The 20914-nt window shown below is 44.1% G+C and overlaps 1 protein-coding gene across 2 annotated transcripts in view; it reads left to right on the plus strand.

The window, feature by feature from the left end:
- The window catches only part of GNA13 (G protein subunit alpha 13), a 40429-nt gene extending 22347 nt beyond the window's left edge, over positions 1 to 18082 (plus strand). For both annotated transcript variants that reach the window (XM_059997137.1, XM_059997138.1), the window contains exons 3-4: positions 8364 to 8414; positions 12549 to 18082. In XM_059997137.1, the coding sequence (XP_059853120.1) occupies positions 8364 to 8414; positions 12549 to 13121 (624 nt within the window). In that variant the 3' untranslated portion in view covers positions 13122 to 18082. The remainder of the gene's footprint in view (positions 1 to 8363; positions 8415 to 12548) is intronic.
- The last annotated feature ends 2832 nt before the right edge of the window (positions 18083 to 20914 follow it).

A 20914-nucleotide genomic window follows, 5' to 3' on the forward strand; every position in this document is an offset into this window, starting at 1 on the left:
CGATGAGCACGGCTGTGCTCCGATGCGGTGTTATTTATGGACACTGAAATTTGAATTTCATATCATTTTCAGATATCATGAAGTAGTCTTTTAATTTTTTTTTTTCCCAAACTCCTTAGATGGGCCACACAAACACAGACAGTGGGCTGGGTCTGGCCTACAGGTCATGGTTGGAGGACCCTGGGCTAGAATATATGAAACACAAGAAGGGAGCGCCCCAGTGGCTCCCCCTCTGCCGCAGTGGCATCGCTCCGCTCCTGTGCTACTCCCGCAGCTCTAGGGCCTGGGCCGTTTCTACAGCCCCTGTTACAGATTACCAAACTGCTTTCTAGAATATGTATGCCTTGCTTTTAAAATATCTGAAGTTGATCCTTATCTCTATAGACCTTAGAAATTTAAATAAGACTTTGAAGTTAAAATCTCCTCTAGATTGTACCTATATTGTTTAAGTAGAGTTGTCCCCTTCCTGTTGCTATAAAGCTGCTAGTAAATGAGTATATTCTTCTTAAAAAGCAGATAATTTCTTCTTGTGTATTCTTTGGCTATCTAGCTGAAATTCCACATCCTTTTTTTTTTAAATTAATTTATTTATTTTTGGCTGCTTTGGGTCTTTGTTGCTGCGCACGGGCTTTCTCTAGTTGCGGCGAGCGCGGGCTACCCTTCGTTGTGGTGCGCAGACTTCTCATTGCGGTGGCTTCTCTTGTTGCGGAGCACAGGCTCTAGGCGCAAGGGCTTCAGTAGTTGTGGCACGCAGGCTCAGTAGTTGTGGCTCGCAGGCTCTAGAGCTCAGGCTCAGTAGTTGTGGCTCACGGGCTTAGTTGCTCCGCGGCATGTGGGATCTTCTCGGTCCAGGGCTCGAACCCGTGTCCCCTGCACTGGCAGGCGGATTCTTAACCACTGCGCCACCAGGGCAGCCCCTCCACATCCTTTTAAAGTAGTACATTCTAAATCCTGTCCTGTATATATTTTAGCCGTGCACAAGAGGGTGCTGAATAAATCTGTCACTTGTTTGATAACTGGGCCAATAAACTGCCAGGTATCCCTATAATTACACATTTGTTTAATAGAAGTTATTTTCTAATTTGTGTTCTCAGCTCTTCTGTTACCTTCAAACTCAGGGTCCCTGACCCGTTTTGTCTCTGCAAGCAAAGACAGTCTTTCTAACACATGACTCTTGTAAATGGGGACGACATTGAAGCCATTCCTAGTTTAGGCTCAGCTCTGCAAAGCTGACACAAATTAATATCATGTCATTTTATTTTGTCCTTGAGTTAACTTCACCAGGGTTCCCTGGCTTTGTCAGTAGCAGAGCCTGTCTTGCGAGTAGAACCCAGGCCCACTGGCTGCTCTGCCCTTGTTTAGGCAGAACCCAAACATCCACAGGTTAAGGAAGTACGGAAACTTCAGGAGTGCCGCGCCACTGCGGACGCTTCAGCCTTGCTTCGGTAACTAGAAAGTTATCTCAGCATTTCAAACAGAGAAAAAGAACTAAGGGATGACCTAAAACATCTGAAACTTAAAAAGTCGTAAGTGCGAAATGGCTTTTCTTTGGAATTTTATTAAAAATTCCCTTCCGTAACATAAATCATACTGTGGAGAGTTACAATAGCTCTCAAGTCATAACCAACAAAGAGTGAGTCTTAAACCCGTGGTCTTTCTTGCCTGATACATGAAATTGTTTACTTCTGTGTTAGCCAGGAGACTAAGCAACACAACCTGAATAATGAGTCACAACAAAAGTGACTTTAAGGGTAACAGGCACGTAGATAAAGGAAAGAAGAACTTAAATTTAAATCAATTGTACAAACTGAAATTGTTGCCTAGGGCAGACAGAGCTCTGGTGATTATGCATTGAACCACGCGACTTCCTCGTTTTACTGACGGTTAAATTGAGGCCCAGACAAGTCTAGAGACTTGCAGATGGCTCAGTATTAGGGAAAGGACTAGATTTAGTGTTAATATTAGACAACCAGAAGACTTCCGATCACCTCTGAACCGGTTAGGGAAAAGGATTTGAGGGGAATCACCCCCTGGTTAGTCACACTTCGTTCACCGGACACTTGGGGAGGAGGGAGCCAGGCCGCCAGGTGCCAGGCACTGAGCGAGGTATCCGATTTGCATGAGGGCCTAACGCTCAGACAAAAGGCCAGGGCAGAAGCTCTCGGTTACTGAGAACAGAGATGCCGTTATTCACTTTCTATGTCCTTCATGGTTCAGTTGCAAATAACACACATTTTATATTTTTTAGTTTGGTGGGGGTTTTTTGTTTTTTGAGGTTGTGAAAGATTTCTCTCTCTCTCTTTTTTTTTTTTCCCCAGTAAAAGGTCTTTAAAGCTACTGTAAGAAATTTCCCTTAGGGCTTCCCTGGTGGCGCAGTGGTTGAGAGTCCGCCTGCCGATGCAGGGGACACGGGTTTGTGCCCCGGTCCGGGAAGATCCCACATGCCGCAGAGCAGCTGGGCCCGTGAGCCATGGCCGCTGAGCCTGCGCGTCCGGAGCCTGTGCTCCGCAACGGGAGAGGCCACGACAGTGAGAGGCCCGCGTACAGCAAAAAAAAAAAGAAAAAAGAAATTTCCCTTAAATTACCTAATTCAGAAAAGTATTCATCCTTTTATAGCATGTGTGTGTTCGCATATGCACGTGTGCGTTTGCATGCGTGTGTTTAAAACTGTTTTGTTTCAGAATAGGTTCATTTGGCTAAACTTCATCTCTTAACAGTAAGAGTTACCACCACGTGCATTAAAAGATGATTAAGATTATTCTTATGTCTCCCACTTTCAGTTTTCTCACTAATGCAAGGATTAGTAGTATCACCTATGATGTAAATAGCTTTTTTTTGAGGAGTTATTTTAAACCAAAATGTGTTTTTCTTAGGAATAATATTTTAAAGCATTTATAATCCTTGAGTCCTGGCCGGGTGATGGGGGAGAAGGCAAAGGGGACTTTATTTAGGACTTAAAATATTAGGGATAATCCACGCATTTAAATGTGTGAAATGTATTAAAATGTTTTTATTTAGATTTTATACAGTCTCAAGTGCACAAAGGACTTTGTAAATTACACTGATGAAACTTTCTTCAGTAGAAGCTGAAACTTAATAACAGGAGCACGTGCATATTTGTGTTATATTATTTGATTTTGGTGAGATGATGAATTCCTAATAAACAAAGGTATGTAATAATTTGAACCCCAAAGATCTAAGATTCCCTCTTAGGGAATGCAGTTAAATCAGGAAGCTTCAGTGAAAAGAACTTTCTAAATACTTTTTTATATTTGTATTGTAATACCAAGAGAAGAACAAATAGGGATGATTTTTCCTTTTTTCCTTTTTTGAAAAGAGAATATAGTCACTCACAGAAGTGCAAAGTTACCTTGTCCATATTTTAAATAGCGAAAATCAAAGCATATGTAATGCAGAACTATTCTTATCATAAATCCGAGTCCACATTTATTAATGGCATGAAGAATTTTTTGGATTACAGATAGATAATATAATGCATGTACTGTTTATTACGTAATCTCCACACTTCTTTTGTTTTTCTATTTATTTACTTACTATTACTTTCTATTATAATTTTTTGGCTGCGTCGGGTCTTAGTTGCGGCATGTGGGATCTTTCATTGCGGTGCGTGGGCTCTTCGTTGCGGTGCGCGGGCTTCTCTCTAGCTGTGCTGCACAGACTCCATGGCGCCTGGGCTCTGTATCTGTGGCGCGTGGGTTCCAGGGTGCGTGGGCCCTGTAGTTTGCGGCACACAGGCTCTAGTTGAGGCACGCGAGCTCAGTAGTTCTGGCACGCGGGCTTAGTTGCCCCGCGGCATGTGGGATCTTAGTTCCCGACTAGGGATCGAACCCGCGTCCCCTGCATTCATTGCAAGGCGGATTCTTTACCACTGGACCAGCAGGGAAGTCCCTCCACACTTCTTTTGCAGCAAAACATTTGAACAGTTTCACTAAGTAGGAGAAATAAAGACTATAGGAGGAGCCTCAGCCGCTTGAGGTCAGGTTTTGCTGCCAGGTGGGTGTAGGGGTGAGCATACGAGCAGCGTGTGGGTCGGGTGAGGGGTTGCGGAGCTTAGCTGTGTCAGCCCCTGCTTTAATTGAGCTCTTAACGGCATACATATTTCGTATGTAGCGATTGTATCGAAATAATTGTTACCTGATGACTTAAACTATGTTGTTATGTTAGTGTGCCAAAATTTATTAACTCATTCCCGTGATAAGCGGGAAATAAACGTCCGGATCTTGCTGTTGTGGGCAGCGCCAAGGAAAATATCGTTTTGTTTGCGTCGTGTTATGTTCAGTAAATTCCTTAGAATATGCAAAAGTTCGTGAAAAGCTTTATACTGCTCGTACTCTCTAAACAGTTTGTGTGAACTTGCAAGGTCGCTAGCATGAGTATACCAGTTTCCCAACACCCTCAGAAATGGTGGGTTCGGTGTAAGCGTTTAGCTCTTAAAGGGGGAAAGGCTTGCTGCTTTCCATAATATGTTCATCTTAGGGTTACTTTAACCTTCGTTTATTTGACCATTAGTTAAACAGCAATATTAATTGAAGTAAATTTTTGTGTAGTTGAACCTTCATTGTCAGTTTGGATGTGGAACGTGTTATTTTCTCTTTCACACAGAGCTCCTTTGCTCTGGGGTCCCAAAGTGATGAGCAGCAGCCCGCACAGTGTGGGGCCGCTGCGAGTCCGCATTCTAGCTTATTACAGAAGCATCTGTAAGACACTCTCCTGTGATCTTGGCTTATTTTTCGTCCTCATAGTTTCACTATTCATATACTCAGTGTTGTAGCTGTTGTGTAGGAGAGAATCAATAGGACCTGTGTGTCAGTGAGTAGTAGGCGTATTAAAAACGTTGGATCTCTTTGCCTTAGTAATTCTTCTGAGATCACTAAGAATGTAATTCAAGAGCGCATAAAGCTGTTTACACAACATTATTTATTTTTAAAATATTAAAACCTTATTTAAAAGGTGGAAATAACTCAAATATCCAACATTAGATTAGCGGTTTTAGTTAACTTTTTAGCATATAAATACTGGGAATTATTTTGACCATTAAAATGTACTTACAGTTACGTAAGTGAAAAATAAGGATGCAGAGTTGTCTATATTATTTCAGCAGTGTTAAATATACAAAAAGTGATTGGAAGGCAATCTCTTCAGGCGTTAACTGTAGTTGTTTCTGAACGATGGAATTAATGATTATTGCCTCTTTCCTTCTTTGTTCCTTTTTCTAATTTTCAAGTTTTCTACAGTGAATTTTACTAATTCTAAAATCAAGGAAAGTCAATTAATGCAACATATAACACCAGTCAAAAAACACCTTTTTGGGGCTTCCCTGGTGGCGCAGTGGTTGGGAGTCCGCCTGCCGATGCAGGGGACACGGGTTCGTGCCCCGGTCCGGGAGGATCCTACGTGCTGCGGAGCAGCTGGGCCCGTGAGCCATGGCCGCTGAGCCTGTGCGTCCGGAGCCTGTGCTCCGCAACGGGAGAGGCCACAGCAGTGAGAGGCCCGCGTACCGCAAAAAAAAACCAAAACCAAAACAAAAAAACACCTTTCTGAAATGTTCTGAATTTCATTTAAGGTATTTAACATTATGTAAGTATTCAATATGCACATTACTGAAAGGGTAACAGTTCTGTAAGTCTTACTCATACAGAAACACAGTGACTACTTTTTATCACATTTGTCCAAGAGACTCTACCGTGTATACTTCAGTGTAACAGGATTGGTAATATTCGTTTGAATTTTACTTTTTAAAGTACTTTAAATATATAGCCTCATTTGGGTTGTACAGACAACTCAATAAGTAAATATTGATGTTATTTAAAGATTAAGCCCAAATTCCCTTTGGCCTATATATGTTGTCCATCATAAAACCAAAAATATTATGTTTTTCATTAAAATGGATGAAATAATGCAAAGTACCTGTACAGGCTTGACCAAATAATCTCTTCATTACCCCAGAATGAATTTTTTGGAAGCTTTTTCTTTTCCCTTCTCTTAAAAATCATCTTTAGGTGCTATAAACACTGTACGAATGTTCCAGGTCCAGAAGAAGGCAGACTCATCTGCCGCTGCTCCTTCGCAGTCACCAGGAGATCGCAGCCAGGCCTCCCCACCCCCCCTTCTCCCCGTGCCCACCACAAGCACATGCCCGTGTACGCGCTCGCCACCATGTACTTTAAGGCAGCAGTTCTCAAGTGCGGTCCGTGGACCACTGGGGATCCCAGAAACCCTTTAAAAGGAGTCTTCATGTTCAGCACTCTTGAGGGTGTCACTTAAGATGTTCTTTCCCTTCATTAAGCTGACACTCGCACCGATAGAACAGAACAGCAGGGCTGCAGTTGCCAGCCAGTGCCTGAGCGCAGATGGGGTATCAGCCCCAAACACACTACTAGTTGGTGTATTCATCACCGCTCTACATCTGCAGTTTAAGACACACACACCAGGTTCACTGAAGAGATCCTTGATGAAGCAGTGAAGGCTGTTCTAGGTCAGTTTCAGCAGCTCTGTACTGCGCCGCATGCCGGCTTGGGCGGCACCCTGAAAACGCTCCTGCAGCAGGACTGTGGTCTCCAGGGAAAATACTTTTGTGACTGGTTGTGACGTGAGCTGAGCTAACTGTATTTTTCGTGGAACACCATTTCTACTTGAAAGAAACAATCAACTTACTCAGACTTGGGCATTTGACAGGCATTGTTTTAGAAAATGAATGAAGTTTAGCCTGCCAGTTCAAGGAAAGTAACGGTATTTGTTGCCATTGATAAAATTTGAGCTTTCAAGTGAAAATCAGAATTTAGGAAAACTTGTATCTGCCCACCACTGTGAGGTTGTCAACTTCCCAAGCCTTAAGGCTTCTTATGAGATCATTATGATGTTAATGAATATGATTTTCTTAATATTATGTCATGAAACATGCCGACATTTGGAAGAGCTGTATACTTAATTGCCCACCATGTTCCATGTGATCAGCGCTTGGTGTTACAAAATTGTGGGTGGGTGAAAGACCCATTCAAAGTACAAGATAGACCAGTGAATTTTAGTGTCTGTAACAAAAGTGCAGAAAGTTCATCCGTAGGCTTTCCATTCCACAGGGACGTCACTTTCAAGAAACTACCGTTTGTCAAATTCTGGTGTAGAAACAAAAATATCTACAGTTACAAAGGTTATCAAAATGCTCCCTTTTCCAATCAGCATTCTTTGTGAGGCCAGATCTTCATATGCTACAGCGGAAACGACCTGTAGTAGCAGTTCAGATGCAGAAGCAGAAGTGTCTCACTGGCTTTTATGAAGCTACACTAAAATATGTTAACGTGAATGGGTTTATTATTGATATTTTTAAATGAATTAATAAATATTTGTTACAGTGTCTCAGTTTTACTTTCTAACGTGGTAAGTACTGGTAACCATAACCCACTTAAACAACGTCTTTTCGGGATCCTGAAGAATTTTAAGACGTATGAAGGGATCCAGAGACTCAAATCTTGAGAACTGCCGCTTTAAGGCCTCGTGACTCAAACTGTGGTCCCAGAAATCACCTGAATTGCAGGAATTACGTGCCCGCCCCTGTCCCCTCAGATGCCCCCTCAGAACCTGCAGTCAGACAAGGTCTTCAGGGAATTCTCTTCTGTGTGAAAGAAGCACTGCCTTCTGGAGCTCGGGCAGGACAAGTGCTGCGCCGGTAGAAACCCAGCAGGACAGGGAGGACCCTGGGAGACGCCAAGACACAGCCCCGCCGGTCCTTTGTTCGAGTATTTCCTCTTAGGAATGTGTTCTCATGCACTTTAGATGTTGGAAATTGCCTGAGGTCTGATAGAAGTCTGGGCTCAGAGAGAGTAGACTGATCACTCAGGTAGGGAAGAGAGGTGAAGCCTGCAGCATTATTCAGGGTTCAGGAGCAAAAAGGCGTGTCCGTCTAGGCGCTTGCCTGTTAGGTGTTCTCACCTCATCCCTGCTTCGCTTTTGATATAAACGTGATTGAAAAATGTAGACAGAAATAATCCCACCTGACTTGTAGTTGTATGTGTATCGCAAAAGCAGTTTTCACCTTTTAATTACATCTTCCCTTTGGATACACAGATATATCGGAACACGTACATGCGATCCTGTCCGAATGGATGAGTGTTTGGGGAATGGCTTCTGTAAGGACTCTGTGAGCCTCGCCAGGCTGCAGCACTTTGACAGAGGCAGACACTTTATGTGTCTTCAGGGGGGTTAGCTGCTCAGTCTGAAATTGGTGACTAAACAAAGTATGTTTGGATTTGGATTAAGTGTACAACCAGACAGTTTAATATAAACTGCTGTAGCAAAGTCTTCCATCCCTAAGCCCTAATAACTATTTATTTTCTTCTTGTTTTCAGGGTGAATCTGTAAAATATTTCCTGGATAACTTGGATAAACTTGGAGAACCAGTAAGTTTTCAGACTGAATGTTTGTGTTTATTGCCATTTGAAGGCAGTAGTTAGGATAAGGAAACTTAGAAAAATGATGTATTAAGCGGTATCCTTTTTCCTAGTGGCAGTATGCCGACTGTTCCTGCTTCATGTTTTCTCCCTCTCCTGTCCTGACCTCTGCCAGTTCCTTGAGGAATGCCCTGTCCACTATTTTGTGAAAGTAAAACTCTTTATGGAAAGAAGTTTATGCTTGAAAATGAGGTGGCACATTAACTAGCCTACGTCAGTGTCTTTTGCCTTTCTGTAAGTGGAAACCGAAAGAACGCGGTGGGCTGATTGATTTCAGAACTTTTCAGCAAACGTTATTTTCCAGTCCAGGACCCCCCGTGTGTTGGGGTGGAGCGTAGGAGGCTGGATTCTCAAGGCCGTGATGTGGGAGGAGTCGCCCTTGCAAAGGAGCTGGAGCATCAGACTGTCCTGTAGTGCGTCCTTGAGGCCGTGGCCGACTGGCGAGGGCTGGTGCTGGCCGCTCTCTGTGTTGGACTTGTGCAGAGATTTCACTGGAAGGAAGCTTTGTGCTGCTTAGAAAATGCTCGAAAACCATTGCCCTAGCGTCAGTGGTGACCCATTCAATTGAGGATAGCTTCGTATGCCGCCTCTTAAACCAGATTTCTGTTGTAAAGTTTAATGTGGTTTTATGGGTTCTTTGAGATGTTTAACTTTAAAAATAAAACAGAAGGAAAGCACAAAATGAAACCTATTGCAAGTAGGAAAGTACCATATGTGTGTCTAGAACGCTAAGTTTTGCATTTTCCCTTATTTTTTTATATTTTGCTAAATTGCACTTGTCTGCCGTTCAGTCAGTATGTGTTTCTCCCACCTGTTTCGTAGACACAGGTGCTCTAGAAGTTAGGGTCTCTGTATTTGTCTGTTTCTGTTCACTCAATCCACATCAGTGAGACTTTGTATTAAGACTTGTTTCATTGTCACTTTTCCGTGTGGTCAGATTGCAATAAGCCTTAAAAAAAAGTTCCGTATAAGCCCAATGGAGAGAAGCTTTAGTAGGTAAACTAATCCTCTAAGAGTTATTTCACGTTTTCTGATCCCAGTAGTGCGCATTCGCCCCGTTCTTCTCAGTCTGCCTTTTCGGACAGGCCTTCCTTGAGCAGCCATTCGAGGTGGGTCCCCTCCGCTGTCTTCAGCGTCAGCACTGGCTCTTCTCAGGCTCGATTGTTCTTGTTACAGTTGGTCTCTTCACTTACAGGTTTTGCTGGTCTTTCCCCCACCTCTTTCCCTGAGGGCAAGGACCTCGGGTCTTGGTTGTGAAGGGCTGAGTCCTTGCTGCCCGGTGACAGTGCCTGGTGCCTCGTAGGCGCTCAGCAAATAGCGTCGGCGCGAGTGACTCAGAGCCACAGCCCCCGTCAGTTTGTACTGGCTGCTTACAGGCTTACGCTGGGAACAGTTTTGAGGCCACATCTGGAATAAAAACAAAGAAGTGTTTTTGTGATCAGTAGGTAGTTGTAAAGGCGAGGAGAATCAATGTGGGTGTGCTGCAGACTGGCCGCCCACTCTGTGCACATCAGACAGGTCACGGGATTGCGTTTGCTTCGCCATCTCTGACTGAAGTTCTAGGACCGTTGAATCCCCGCTGTGTGCCAAGCCCCATGGCCCTCTGGGAGATGGAACCACAGGGGTCAAGGACAGGGCTCTGCAGCCAGACCACCAGAGTTCCAATCCCAGTTCCATCGCAGACTGGCTGTGTGACCTTAGGCATCTCTAGACGTTAGTTTCTTCATCCACATCATAGGCATAGTAAGAGAACCATCCCCGTCGGGCTCGGGGGCGATTACGTGAAATAAACCCCATGTCTCAAAAGTCTGCTCAGGCTGCCATGACGAAATACCACATGCTGGGTGGCTTAAATAACAGACCTTTATTTCTTGTAGTTTTTGAAGCTAGAAGTCCAAGGTCAAGTTGCTAGCATGGTCGGTTTCTCGTGAGGACTCTTCCTGACTTGTAGGCTGTGGCCTTCTCGCTGTGCCTTGACGTGCCCTTTGGTCAGCACACACACGTGCAAGAAGTGTATGGCCTCTTCTTTTTAAGGCCACCAACACTTACCTGATTAGGACACCACCCATATGACTTCATTTAACCGTGGTCGCCTCCTAAAAGCCCTGTCCCCAGAGACAGTCACACTGAGGGTTAGGGCTTCAGCACATGAACGCAGGCGGGGTGTGCGGGGACGGTGCCGGAACGCAGTTCAATCCGTGGCGCCCAGTGAGGTGTTCAGGTTGGTGCCTTGCAGTTGTAATATCTGCTCGTCATTAGCTGTTTGGTTCTTTGACCTCCATGTTTAAGGAACTCATTCTAGTCAGAGACAAAACTAACATACATAAAACAAGCAGAGGACGATTAAATGAGACTGATGGTGAAGATGGTGTTAGCGCATGGATGGAGAAGCTGGGGCTAGCCCTTGAGAGGACGTGAGCCTGGGCGGCTGGGGGGACGAGGGGACGCGCACAGCGGGCCATGCCTGGGGTCAGGAGGGACATCCGTCTGACAGAAGTGCTTGGCTCTAACGTACAAGAGCAGGTTTCAGGAAGGCGGTCACCAGGGTCTGGATGCGCCGTTCGTTGCAGTCACGCATCACGCTGACGACATGCGGCGGTCTCAGGATGTGAGGCTCGTGCAGCTCTCCACGCTGGGCTCTGGGGAGCCTGACGAGGTGGGGCAGAGTCTGCTGGTTCCGGAAAACAAGGAATAAGGAGGGTCATGGAAGCCGGGTCAGCGAGGTCTGGTCTGCTGCAGGGAGGGGCCTCACCGCCAGCTCTGAGGGCATGGTGCAGGAGGGGTGGTCTCTGGGGGCTTAGAGGTGGACCCAGGAGGTGCGGAGGACCAAGGGGCAAGATGGTAATCCAGGCTGAGATGTTAAAAAACGGGGGCAGTGAAAATAAAGGGGGGAAAGAAAAGGTGAGGAAGGTTCAGAGAAGGAGCAGCGGGATTTGATATAAAGTAGGAGGTGATGGAGAAGGTCCACCGTGAGGGGCAGGCTTGGGGTGCGGGCGGGGCAGGACGTGGGCAGGAGAGCGTCCTGGTGGACGGGGCTGGGGACGAAGACGGTGAGTGTTGGGACTGAAGAGGCTGCATCCGTGGAGGGCTGTCAGGTGCGCACAGGTAGGGGGGCCGTTGCTGCCTTGGTTTCCCTCTCTTGGCAGCAGTGGTGACAGTGGGAACCGCTAGACAGTAACACACGGGCTGTGTGCCGAACCCGGTTCCTAAGCGCTTCACCCACTTGCCGTGTTTAGTCCTCACAGCACCCCGTGGGTGCTGTTGTCTGTGTTTTTCACAGGTGAGAAAACTGAGACGCAGAGAGGTTAAGTGATGACTTGTCGCAGGTCACCCAGGGGCTCGGGAGGCCAGCAGCTTCCGTCCATACGTCCATCCATCTGTCCAGGGTCTTGGTGTAGACCCTCCCTCCGAGGCACCGCTGTGTCCGGGCACGGGTGCCGGCAGAGGAGAAAAGCTGGGGCCCTGCCACGGAGACGGCCCCCCGCCAACAGCTGGGAAGCCCCGCAGAGTGAGCTCGGTCAAGGGCGCAGAGCAGAGGCCGCGTTGCAGCAGCGAGAACATAGGCGACCCGGGGAGAGCTGCCGGTGCTGCAGGCAGGGGCGCAGAGCAGGGGCCGCGTTGCAGCAGTGAGAACATAGGCGACCCGGGGAGAGCTGCCGGTGCTGCGGGCAGGGGCGCAGAGCAGGGGCCGCAGGGGGCAGAGAACCTTGACTTGGGGCCCCGCCGCTGTTGACGGAGGGGCGAGGAGCCGTGACCGTGGCCGTGGACATGCAGCGGCAGGCGGCTGCTGGCACGGTGGGCGTCACGCGTGGACGGACACTCGGGTCGTCCGGCAGGCTGAAAAAATTATAGGCGCCTTCATTTGCGGCGAATTTCGAACCAGTGCGGACGCTAACATTGCAGCGTATCTTGCTGTTTTATGATGAGAATCAGAATAGCATTGATGCTTTAATGTTACCAGGGGATTGTCATTTAAAAGATGCTTTTGTTTACGTATCCATTCGCTAGCCCAGTTAGTAGTACATTAAATATTCTCATTACTCCTGGATTACTGAGTAGGAAACGATTTTTTTTCTTTTCCAGGATTACATTCCATCACAGCAAGACATTCTGCTAGCCAGAAGGCCCACCAAAGGCATTCACGAGTACGACTTTGAAATTAAAAATGTCCCTTTCAAAATGGTTGATGTAGGTGGTCAGAGATCAGAAAGAAAACGTTGGTTTGAATGCTTCGACAGCGTGACATCAATACTTTTCCTTGTTTCCTCAAGTGAGTTTGACCAGGTGCTTATGGAAGATCGTCTGACCAATCGCCTGACAGAGTCTCTGAACATTTTTGAAACCATCGTCAATAACCGGGTTTTCAGCAACGTCTCCATAATTCTCTTCTTGAACAAGACAGATTTGCTTGAGGAGAAAGTGCAAATTGTGAGCATCAAAGACTATTTCTTAGAATTCGAAGGGGATCCCCACTGCTTAAGAGACGTCCAAAAATTCCTGGTGGAGTGTTTCCGGAACAAGCGGCGGGACCAGCAGCAGAAGCCCCTGTACCACCACTTCACCACAGCCATCAACACGGAGAACATCCGCCTCGTCTTCCGTGACGTGAAGGACACCATCCTTCACGACAACCTCAAGCAGCTCATGCTCCAGTGACGTACAGAAGACTCGCTGTCTTCGTACCTTTTTGTCTTTTTGATTGTTTTCGGTTTGTTTTGTTTCTTTAAAATAGAAGTTTACAACAGGAATTAGAAAAATCTTGATTCTGTGTTTAACTTCTTGGAAATCTTAGTCGTTCTTCTGCGGCCTTTGGTTGTGGCTGAGAGCCGCTGAGTAACACGGGGCCAATATCTGCTGAGGCTTGGCCTTGATCTCTTTCACTCCGGCTTCCATTGGAGTGGAGTCATTTCCTGCCAGACCTCAGACAAGGCATCCCTCAGGCTTTAAATTCTTCCACTTTTCAAACTGAATTCTCCTGTAGTGCCAAGTATAGAAGGTGTCCTTAATATTTGTAGGCCTGAGGTTGAGAATGTTCAGTTCTAGAACGAGTAAGATACCTTTTGTTCGCCCTGCAGGTAGCAGCCACACTTGTGCCCAGCTTTATGGTGACCTGTTTTGAAAGGGCCACTGGAAAATGTGTGATCTAAGGAATGGCGTTCTGTAGCTTCACCCAGATTCAGCCTTCACGGTTTTCTGATTGCTTATATACACAGCAGTTGTTTTGTTTTTTAAATTTCTGTGGTTTCTGAAGGCAATATTCTGGTGTGTTTAAAGTTTACATGAGGATCTCTGGTCTGATGGTAATGAACGCTCACAAATGGTCCAGGGGAGCACAAGGCAGGCGCATGCCATCCGTAGTGTTTTGATTAAAAGTCATGAGTGAAATGTTATTTGCCCTTTTCATATTTAAATATCATGTAATCAGTGTGCTATACGGGAAACCTTCTGGCCATAGCAGCAGCTAAAAACGTGCGAGAACCTGATAACAGAACGTCCTAAATAAATACACCCTTGCCCAAGAATATTATGTGTTTTACTCTCAGACTTTGAAATCCTGTCTCAGCTGATGTGGGTCCTTACGGTGGGATCACTGCTGCACCATCACAAACATTGTCCTTTCGCTCTCCTGTCTGTTCCCATCAACTCCAGACGGTGGCATTTATGGGCTTTTTTTTGTTTTTTGGAGCTTGCCAAGGGCAGTATTTTCCTGCCACACTATTCACTTCTATTTGAGATTCTTACTCATTCTTGGTGTGTCTCTGAAAGAGTGTGTGTGTTTGCAACATCATTGTTTACGAAATTCCAGCTTTCTTGAGGTACATTTTGAAGGTTTCAAGGATACTTTCAAGAATAAGTAGTAATTTTTTTAGTTCATACTGAAAGGTGATTACATTTGACCTCCTCCACCACTTACCAAATTAAAACGTACCCATGAAGTAGCTTTGCAATTACAGATACATTCATAGTGAACTCATCAGAGTGGCTGGTTTGCAGTACTAAAAATACTGCCCTGTAGGTTATGCGTAGTGTCAGAATTGGATTAGAGAAACAGATGTACAAGACTGGTGACAGTTTGGAAAGTCTGATGGCTTTTCTTCCTTTCCTGAAAATTGTGATTAAGACCGTGATACCTTTCACTTTACTGTATAGCTGACTGTGTTCTCAGGTATTTTATTGGCTAGAAAGTCCTTGAAAGATTGGTCAACATTCTGGATCACCCAGCCTTTCTAAGACAGTGGCTCTGGGTCTGTCTTGCTGTCTAGTAAGAATAGGGCTTTGCAGTGAACTGACCAGGGATTGTTCTCAATGTACCTGACTTTTCTTGCATTTGAAACTCCACCATCATTACCCCCATAACTGCCAGTGTTTTCGTGTCTTGGTTGACACCTGAGCTATTGACATGTAGCCCTACATCCTGATGCAGGCGTCCATAGTACAGCAGAGTTCACGCACATCAGAATAGTTCTGTATCTATAGTGCTTCTTACCAAAAAGAGTGCATTGTTTAATCCACAGAGTTAGAACCATTTCAGGGCCGAGGAGTATCTGAGTATATGCACAGTAACGTGGAGACTTTGGGTGGAAGGTCTGTGTGTAAATTTAGCAAATGGTCCTATCGAATGGCCAAAGCATCATTTCACTCCAGTGTATGTATAAAGAGGAAGGTTACTCTCAGTTAAGTTATATTTCAGATCTGAAATATATGAACCATAAATACTGCCTGACAAGCACCATTTTGACTACCACAGAGAAATGTTAAAACACCAAATAGATAGGATATTACTTTGGGCATTTGAGATTTCCTTTCCTGACGTGTGTGAAGTCTCAAAGTCAGCTTTCTTTTAAAATAAAACCTAGCCTATATTTTGAGGCAGTAAATTACTTACATTTAATGGCAGGCTGGTTTAGACACTCAGTGGAACTTTAAGTTCCAATCTGAAGGCTTTAGTCCGCATGTTTTATATACTGTACTTTTAAACCGTTTGAAGGAGTCCTATACCTACAGCATGAAAACCAGACCCTTTTGAAACACCACTGTGTGAAGAGGGAGATGAGATTCAGTGACAAAGCTGAAAGGGAGCTCATAGTTTTGCCCTATGCCAGTGTCCCCCCAGTCTCTAAAAATGTAAGTTGGATTTAAAGCTGTTCAGTGTGTTTGATTTTCTAAGTCTTCATGGTTATGATTTGGAATAAAATGTGCCCAATTCTCTATTACATTCTCCTCTTAAGTCTGAGTGTCTTCTTGCTTATTAATTCTTAAGAAATGTCACACAAGTGTCTTCACTGATCTTGAAGAAATTTATAGTATACAGAGTTGCCTTATAAATCAAAGAACAGCACAGAGTTTTGCCTTGATTATCTTATAGGGAAGAGGTATTGTCAGACGTTTTTCTGAAGATCCAAATAATGTAATGCCTCTGTCAGATATTTTTAATAACCCGTATCATTGCTTGCTGCCAAATATATTGCATTGAAATCTTCTTCTCAATTGTATTGTCTGGAAAGGGCATTTGACAGCTAGATCACAGCAGCGACCAAAGAAGGCATCGTGGAGTGAACGTGGTTTGGCTGTTTGGTTTGGTTTGAAGCTGCACTGGCGTGTATTTTACATGGTGAAGGTCCTCTGGTTAAACTCCCAAGGGAGGTTGTCGAGCGAGGTCCTTGTTCATTTGTTGGCAGTGGTCAGTATAAAGTAGAAGAAAGGAAGATTCCCTTAATACCAGAAGTGATTAGAAGTGTTGGTTCAGACTCACAAAAATCATATGCCCCAGAATTGTTTGTAAGCGAGAATGAGTAAATCTGAACTTCCAATGTATACCCCGATACTTGTATTTATGCTTTTGGTAAAATGTATTTTCAGCATTAGTACACATATCCGGTGTTATGCCTTATTTATGTGAAGAATAAAGTTACCAAGTTATGTTCTGTTATGTTCTGAAACTCAAATCACTATTTGAGAAACCCTCAAATTGGTGCTTTCATTATATAATGATACATTTAGACAAAACCCCAAACCAAGCCATTTGAAACAAGATTCTCTTCATTGCAATTTGTAGCAATGTTATTTCTGTATATGTAATGAGAAGGCTAAATACCAGTGTTAACTCTTAATTTCTTGTTTGAATCCATGAAATCGTGCCTGTAAAGCTCAGTCAAACATTTGTAATAAACTCCCTAATAAATCTAGAGACAGTCACTCTGTTACCTTTTCATTTCTTTTAGTTTTAATTGAGGGATCGAGAATAAATTTTGCATGTCTTTTTTCAGTTGGAAATCTGACTTTATCTCTCTTTCCCATCATTTCAGTACATAAAGTTACATTAATTACAGATGATCTGTCCATGTGTTTGTGCTGCTGGACAAAAAGTACTGTTTTTTTTTTCTTTTTTTTAGTGATAGGACACAGGTTGGCTCTTCAGTGTAGTAAACATGAGGAAGGGAGGGACTTGTACGTGAGTGGTGTGTACATGTCCCCCTGTTCCAAATAAAGCAAGTGATAGTACATACCCATTATTTTATGGTACGAGGTTAGGGCTTAATAAATTTATAGAGAGATTAAAGTATAAGTCTAAGCCGGACCATTTTAAACAAGTTGAACTTTATGGCCTTTTCAAGTACCATTGAGTTGATACTCACCTTAGGCTGATAAGTGATTATTAACATAATCTGAAGTACCAGTGTTTGTGCCACTAGCATTCTTCTGTCTGTACTTGAATGTATAGTTAGCATTTAAATAACTCTGTTCATTCTTGTGACATCTAGGTCTAACCATCTGATTTCAAATGCCAGAGCTCGTAGGGAACAAAGAAGTGTTAATGATAGGGCAGTCATTTCTGGGTTGATGAGAGATTCTGCGACCTTTCCAAAACCACATTACCTTTGATAATGAAAATGTCCAGATGGATGGAAGTAGGGACCCAGTACGCCTACATCATCAGTCAGTGACGGTCATGGTAGAAGTATGCTACTTACCTGTTCTCTGATTTGGGTTTGTCTTTGGAAAGCTCGTTTATAGTATTTCTTGCCATAGTAAAAGGGCTGCATTTGTTCTCAAATCATGCCTATTTGATGGCTCTAGGGAAAAAAACAGAGGGGGCAGGCAGGGGTTAATTCTTGGAAAGTATATGTAACAGTGCAACAGACGATACCATTTACCCTTTCTTTACCTCTTACTTGAAAGCAGAATCGCAAAATGTTTAAATGGCTTTACTAGTCTAAAGGTGGGGCTCATTTGCCACGGAAGCCTTATCAAAAAGTCTATTTCATAACAACCTCATAGATACTGTACCTAACAAAACATGATTTGTATTAGCTCTGTATGAAAGTATTTGTGGCTTAGGATTTTTTATACATATATCTTTTTATAACTTTCCCAGAACTGAGCACATTATCTGATACTGTTGTAAATTTTTTTTCTGTCAGTGCTTTAGTTCAGGATTGGCAATAAATTATTTCTACAGGAGGTCTGAAAGTGGAAAGAATGGTTTGATTTGATAAAATGAGTTGCTAGTCATCCAGGCTTTTTACTTTTGTACATATTTTGCAAAAATTTTGCCTCTTGCTATTAATATTTGCTTTGTAAAAATTACGGACGTTTAATAAACATTTATAAACTATTCCATACTATGATGTTATTTAAATCTGATTAAATGTCAAGTGTAAAGCAGACACTTAATATTTGAAAGCAGAGGTTTCACCCAGTGACTGAAAGCACAGAAATCGCTCTTTTGTCAGATCTCCAGCGATACTTTGACTTAATACTAGTCTGTAAACGTTTCCTCACTGAAGACGGAGATGCGGGCTTCAAGAACGTTCCCAAACACTTGTTTTGATGTGGGAATGGGGAACACCCCACTTTTCTCTCTGCTCCTCTTAAAATCGCTGAAATTGCCCTAGGGTGTCTCTGGGCTCACAGTTTGTCCACCTGCAGGAGTAATGCTGCTATGTCTTTTGTCATCAAAATAGCGTTTTAAAAACAAACCAACATGTTACACTCCTTGTTTCAAGAAGCTTTAAGATGATGATTTACAGAAAAATTGCAAAGATAGTAGTTTCCCTGTACTCCACACTGTTGGCAACAGTTTCCCCATTTACCGTCTTGCATCGTACTAATTAACATCTTGCATTATACTAATTCACCATATTGGTTCAAAATTAATGAACCAATATTGGTAATTTATCCTTAAGCCCATACTGTATTCAGGTTTCCTTAGTTTTTCCCTGTTGCCCCTTTCTGTTCCAGAATCCCTCCAGGACACCGTCTTACACTGATTTGTCCTGTCTGTCTGAGCTCCTCTCAGCTATTACAGTTGCCCAGGCTTTCCTTGTTTTTGATGACCTCGGCTGTTTTGAGGAGGAGGAGTGCTGGTCAGGTATTTTGTAGGTTGTCCGTCCGTTGGGATCAGCCTGGTATCTTCCTTGTGATCAGACTGGATTCTGTGTGTGGGGACCACAGGGGTAAAATTACCACTCTCGTGAAATCACGTCGCTCGTCTTTTCCCTTGGCAACTTCAGCCGAATTAGAAGTTGTTGAATAACTTTTGGTATGTTTATACCTTTTCTTTAAGTGGCGTTTATGGGAAGCTGAGCATGTACTTTTCTTCCCCAAAGCAGAATGAAGGGCCTTTTCCCACAATCAGAATTGCAAAGCAGGTGTGAATAAATGTTCAGTGGTGATGGCTGTAATCCAGGACTGGTTGCTTCCAGGCCTTTCTGGCAAAATAAAAATTGTGTCCAAGTCCTGACCTTTACAGTGAGATTTCACTGTTGGTCCCAAGAAAAACTGAGATAGAAAAATTGGGGCTTAGAGATGTTTACAAATCTACAAATACCTACAAATTTCTAGATTGGAAACAGGTCATTAGATTAGCCTTCGTTAGACTTAAGATCTTTTAAAGTGGAAACTAAACTCACTTGCATTTGAATCCCCCAAAGGAAACCAAGAAGTCTTTACCAAAAAAAAAAAAAAAGAAAAACAAACCTTTTCTTAGGCTATTGTTAGAACGAGAGAATATTGATTTGTCGGCGGAAACAGCTAAAAAACTATTGTCCACTGAAGTGCTGGGCCCCATCACAGAGCCTTGGCATGAGATGCTCTCAAAATGACCTGTTCCGTTGCCCACAATGTGGGTTGTTGAAAGAGAAAAGAGCCTTTGGTCTCTTGAGAATGCAGGAAACCCGCAGTTCATAGGTTAAACCAGAGGTTTGTTTGGTGACGGGAAATTTGGCAAATCCTCAGAAAAGGAATGACTTGGGCATTGTTTTAAAAGACACATTGTAACTTTCCCTCAGAAGTGAGCGGGGCCCCTGGAATACAGCATCGCAGCTAGAGGAAGGGGTATCTGCCGAGCACTGTCACCTACACTTCCCGAGTGTCCATTTTCCGAGGCCACCAAGATGACAAAGGGCTCAGACAAGGGTTCCATACAAAGTAACTCTTCAGGGCAGAGGGTTAATCTTCTGTGCTGGCCCCAAGGATACAGAGGGAAGTTATGTCCAGAGTGAACATTTATACTGAGTGGAGGAGTGTGTTGATTTATCTTTTCCCCGTGAAGGTACATGATAGGAAAACAAGCAACAAAGTCTTTTTAAAAGTCGATCATTCTTTTGTAATTAAGTCCACGGCCTTGACTTGGGGCTTGATTTTCCTCCCCCGTCAAACGTGGAAGAAGAGAGACTTAACTCTTAAGATGCCACGAGGTCAAACACCACTGACCTCGGGAGAGGAAAAGTAGAGTTGTTTTCTTTTTCTATTATTCTCCGTGGAAAATCCCAGTGCTTGTCGACTTGGAGATTTAAATCACTGGTTTCATTTAAGGCCAGAATGAGTATATCGAAACTTTATCCCAAAAGGAAGAGCGTCACAGCACCCAGGGCTCAGCAGTACTGATGAAATTCCACATTCGAGCTAGCGTTGTCCGGGCTGCCCTCGCATTTCTGCAGCAGGTGATAGTTTGGGGGAAGATGCTATAAATCAAGGTAAAGGAGGATGACATTCCAGACCAAGGGTGGATGCCCAACTTTATGGCGATAATGAGCGTCAGTGTAACACAGGTGCACTGGACAGCATAGCCCTCTCCAAAGTGCATGGAACAGAATCATGTTCAAACACCTGTCCAACATTCAAGGCGTCAACCTCCCTCTCCAGCCAGCCTGCCCTTCCAGTTTCCTTCACACCAGCTGAACTAGGTAGCTGTTTTCCCCACGTCTCGCCTCTCTGGTTCTCTTGGCCATGGGCCAAGTCCTGCTCACCCTTTAAGGCCTCACTCTGAGGAGGATGGCGGGATGACTACCACCCCGAGGCTGGAGCAGTTTCTTCCTCTGTGTGCGCCTCCCATCCTACCCCTCTCCCAGGGCACTTACTGTAGAGCGATTTACGTTCACGTCTTAATGCTTCTGCTCGACGGTGACACGAATCCGACATTGTTACACAGATGCTTTTGCTAAGCT

The sequence above is a fragment of the Delphinus delphis genome, chromosome 19, assembly GCF_949987515.2.
Source record: "Delphinus delphis chromosome 19, mDelDel1.2, whole genome shotgun sequence".
Classification (NCBI taxonomy): Eukaryota; Metazoa; Chordata; class Mammalia; order Artiodactyla; family Delphinidae; genus Delphinus; species Delphinus delphis.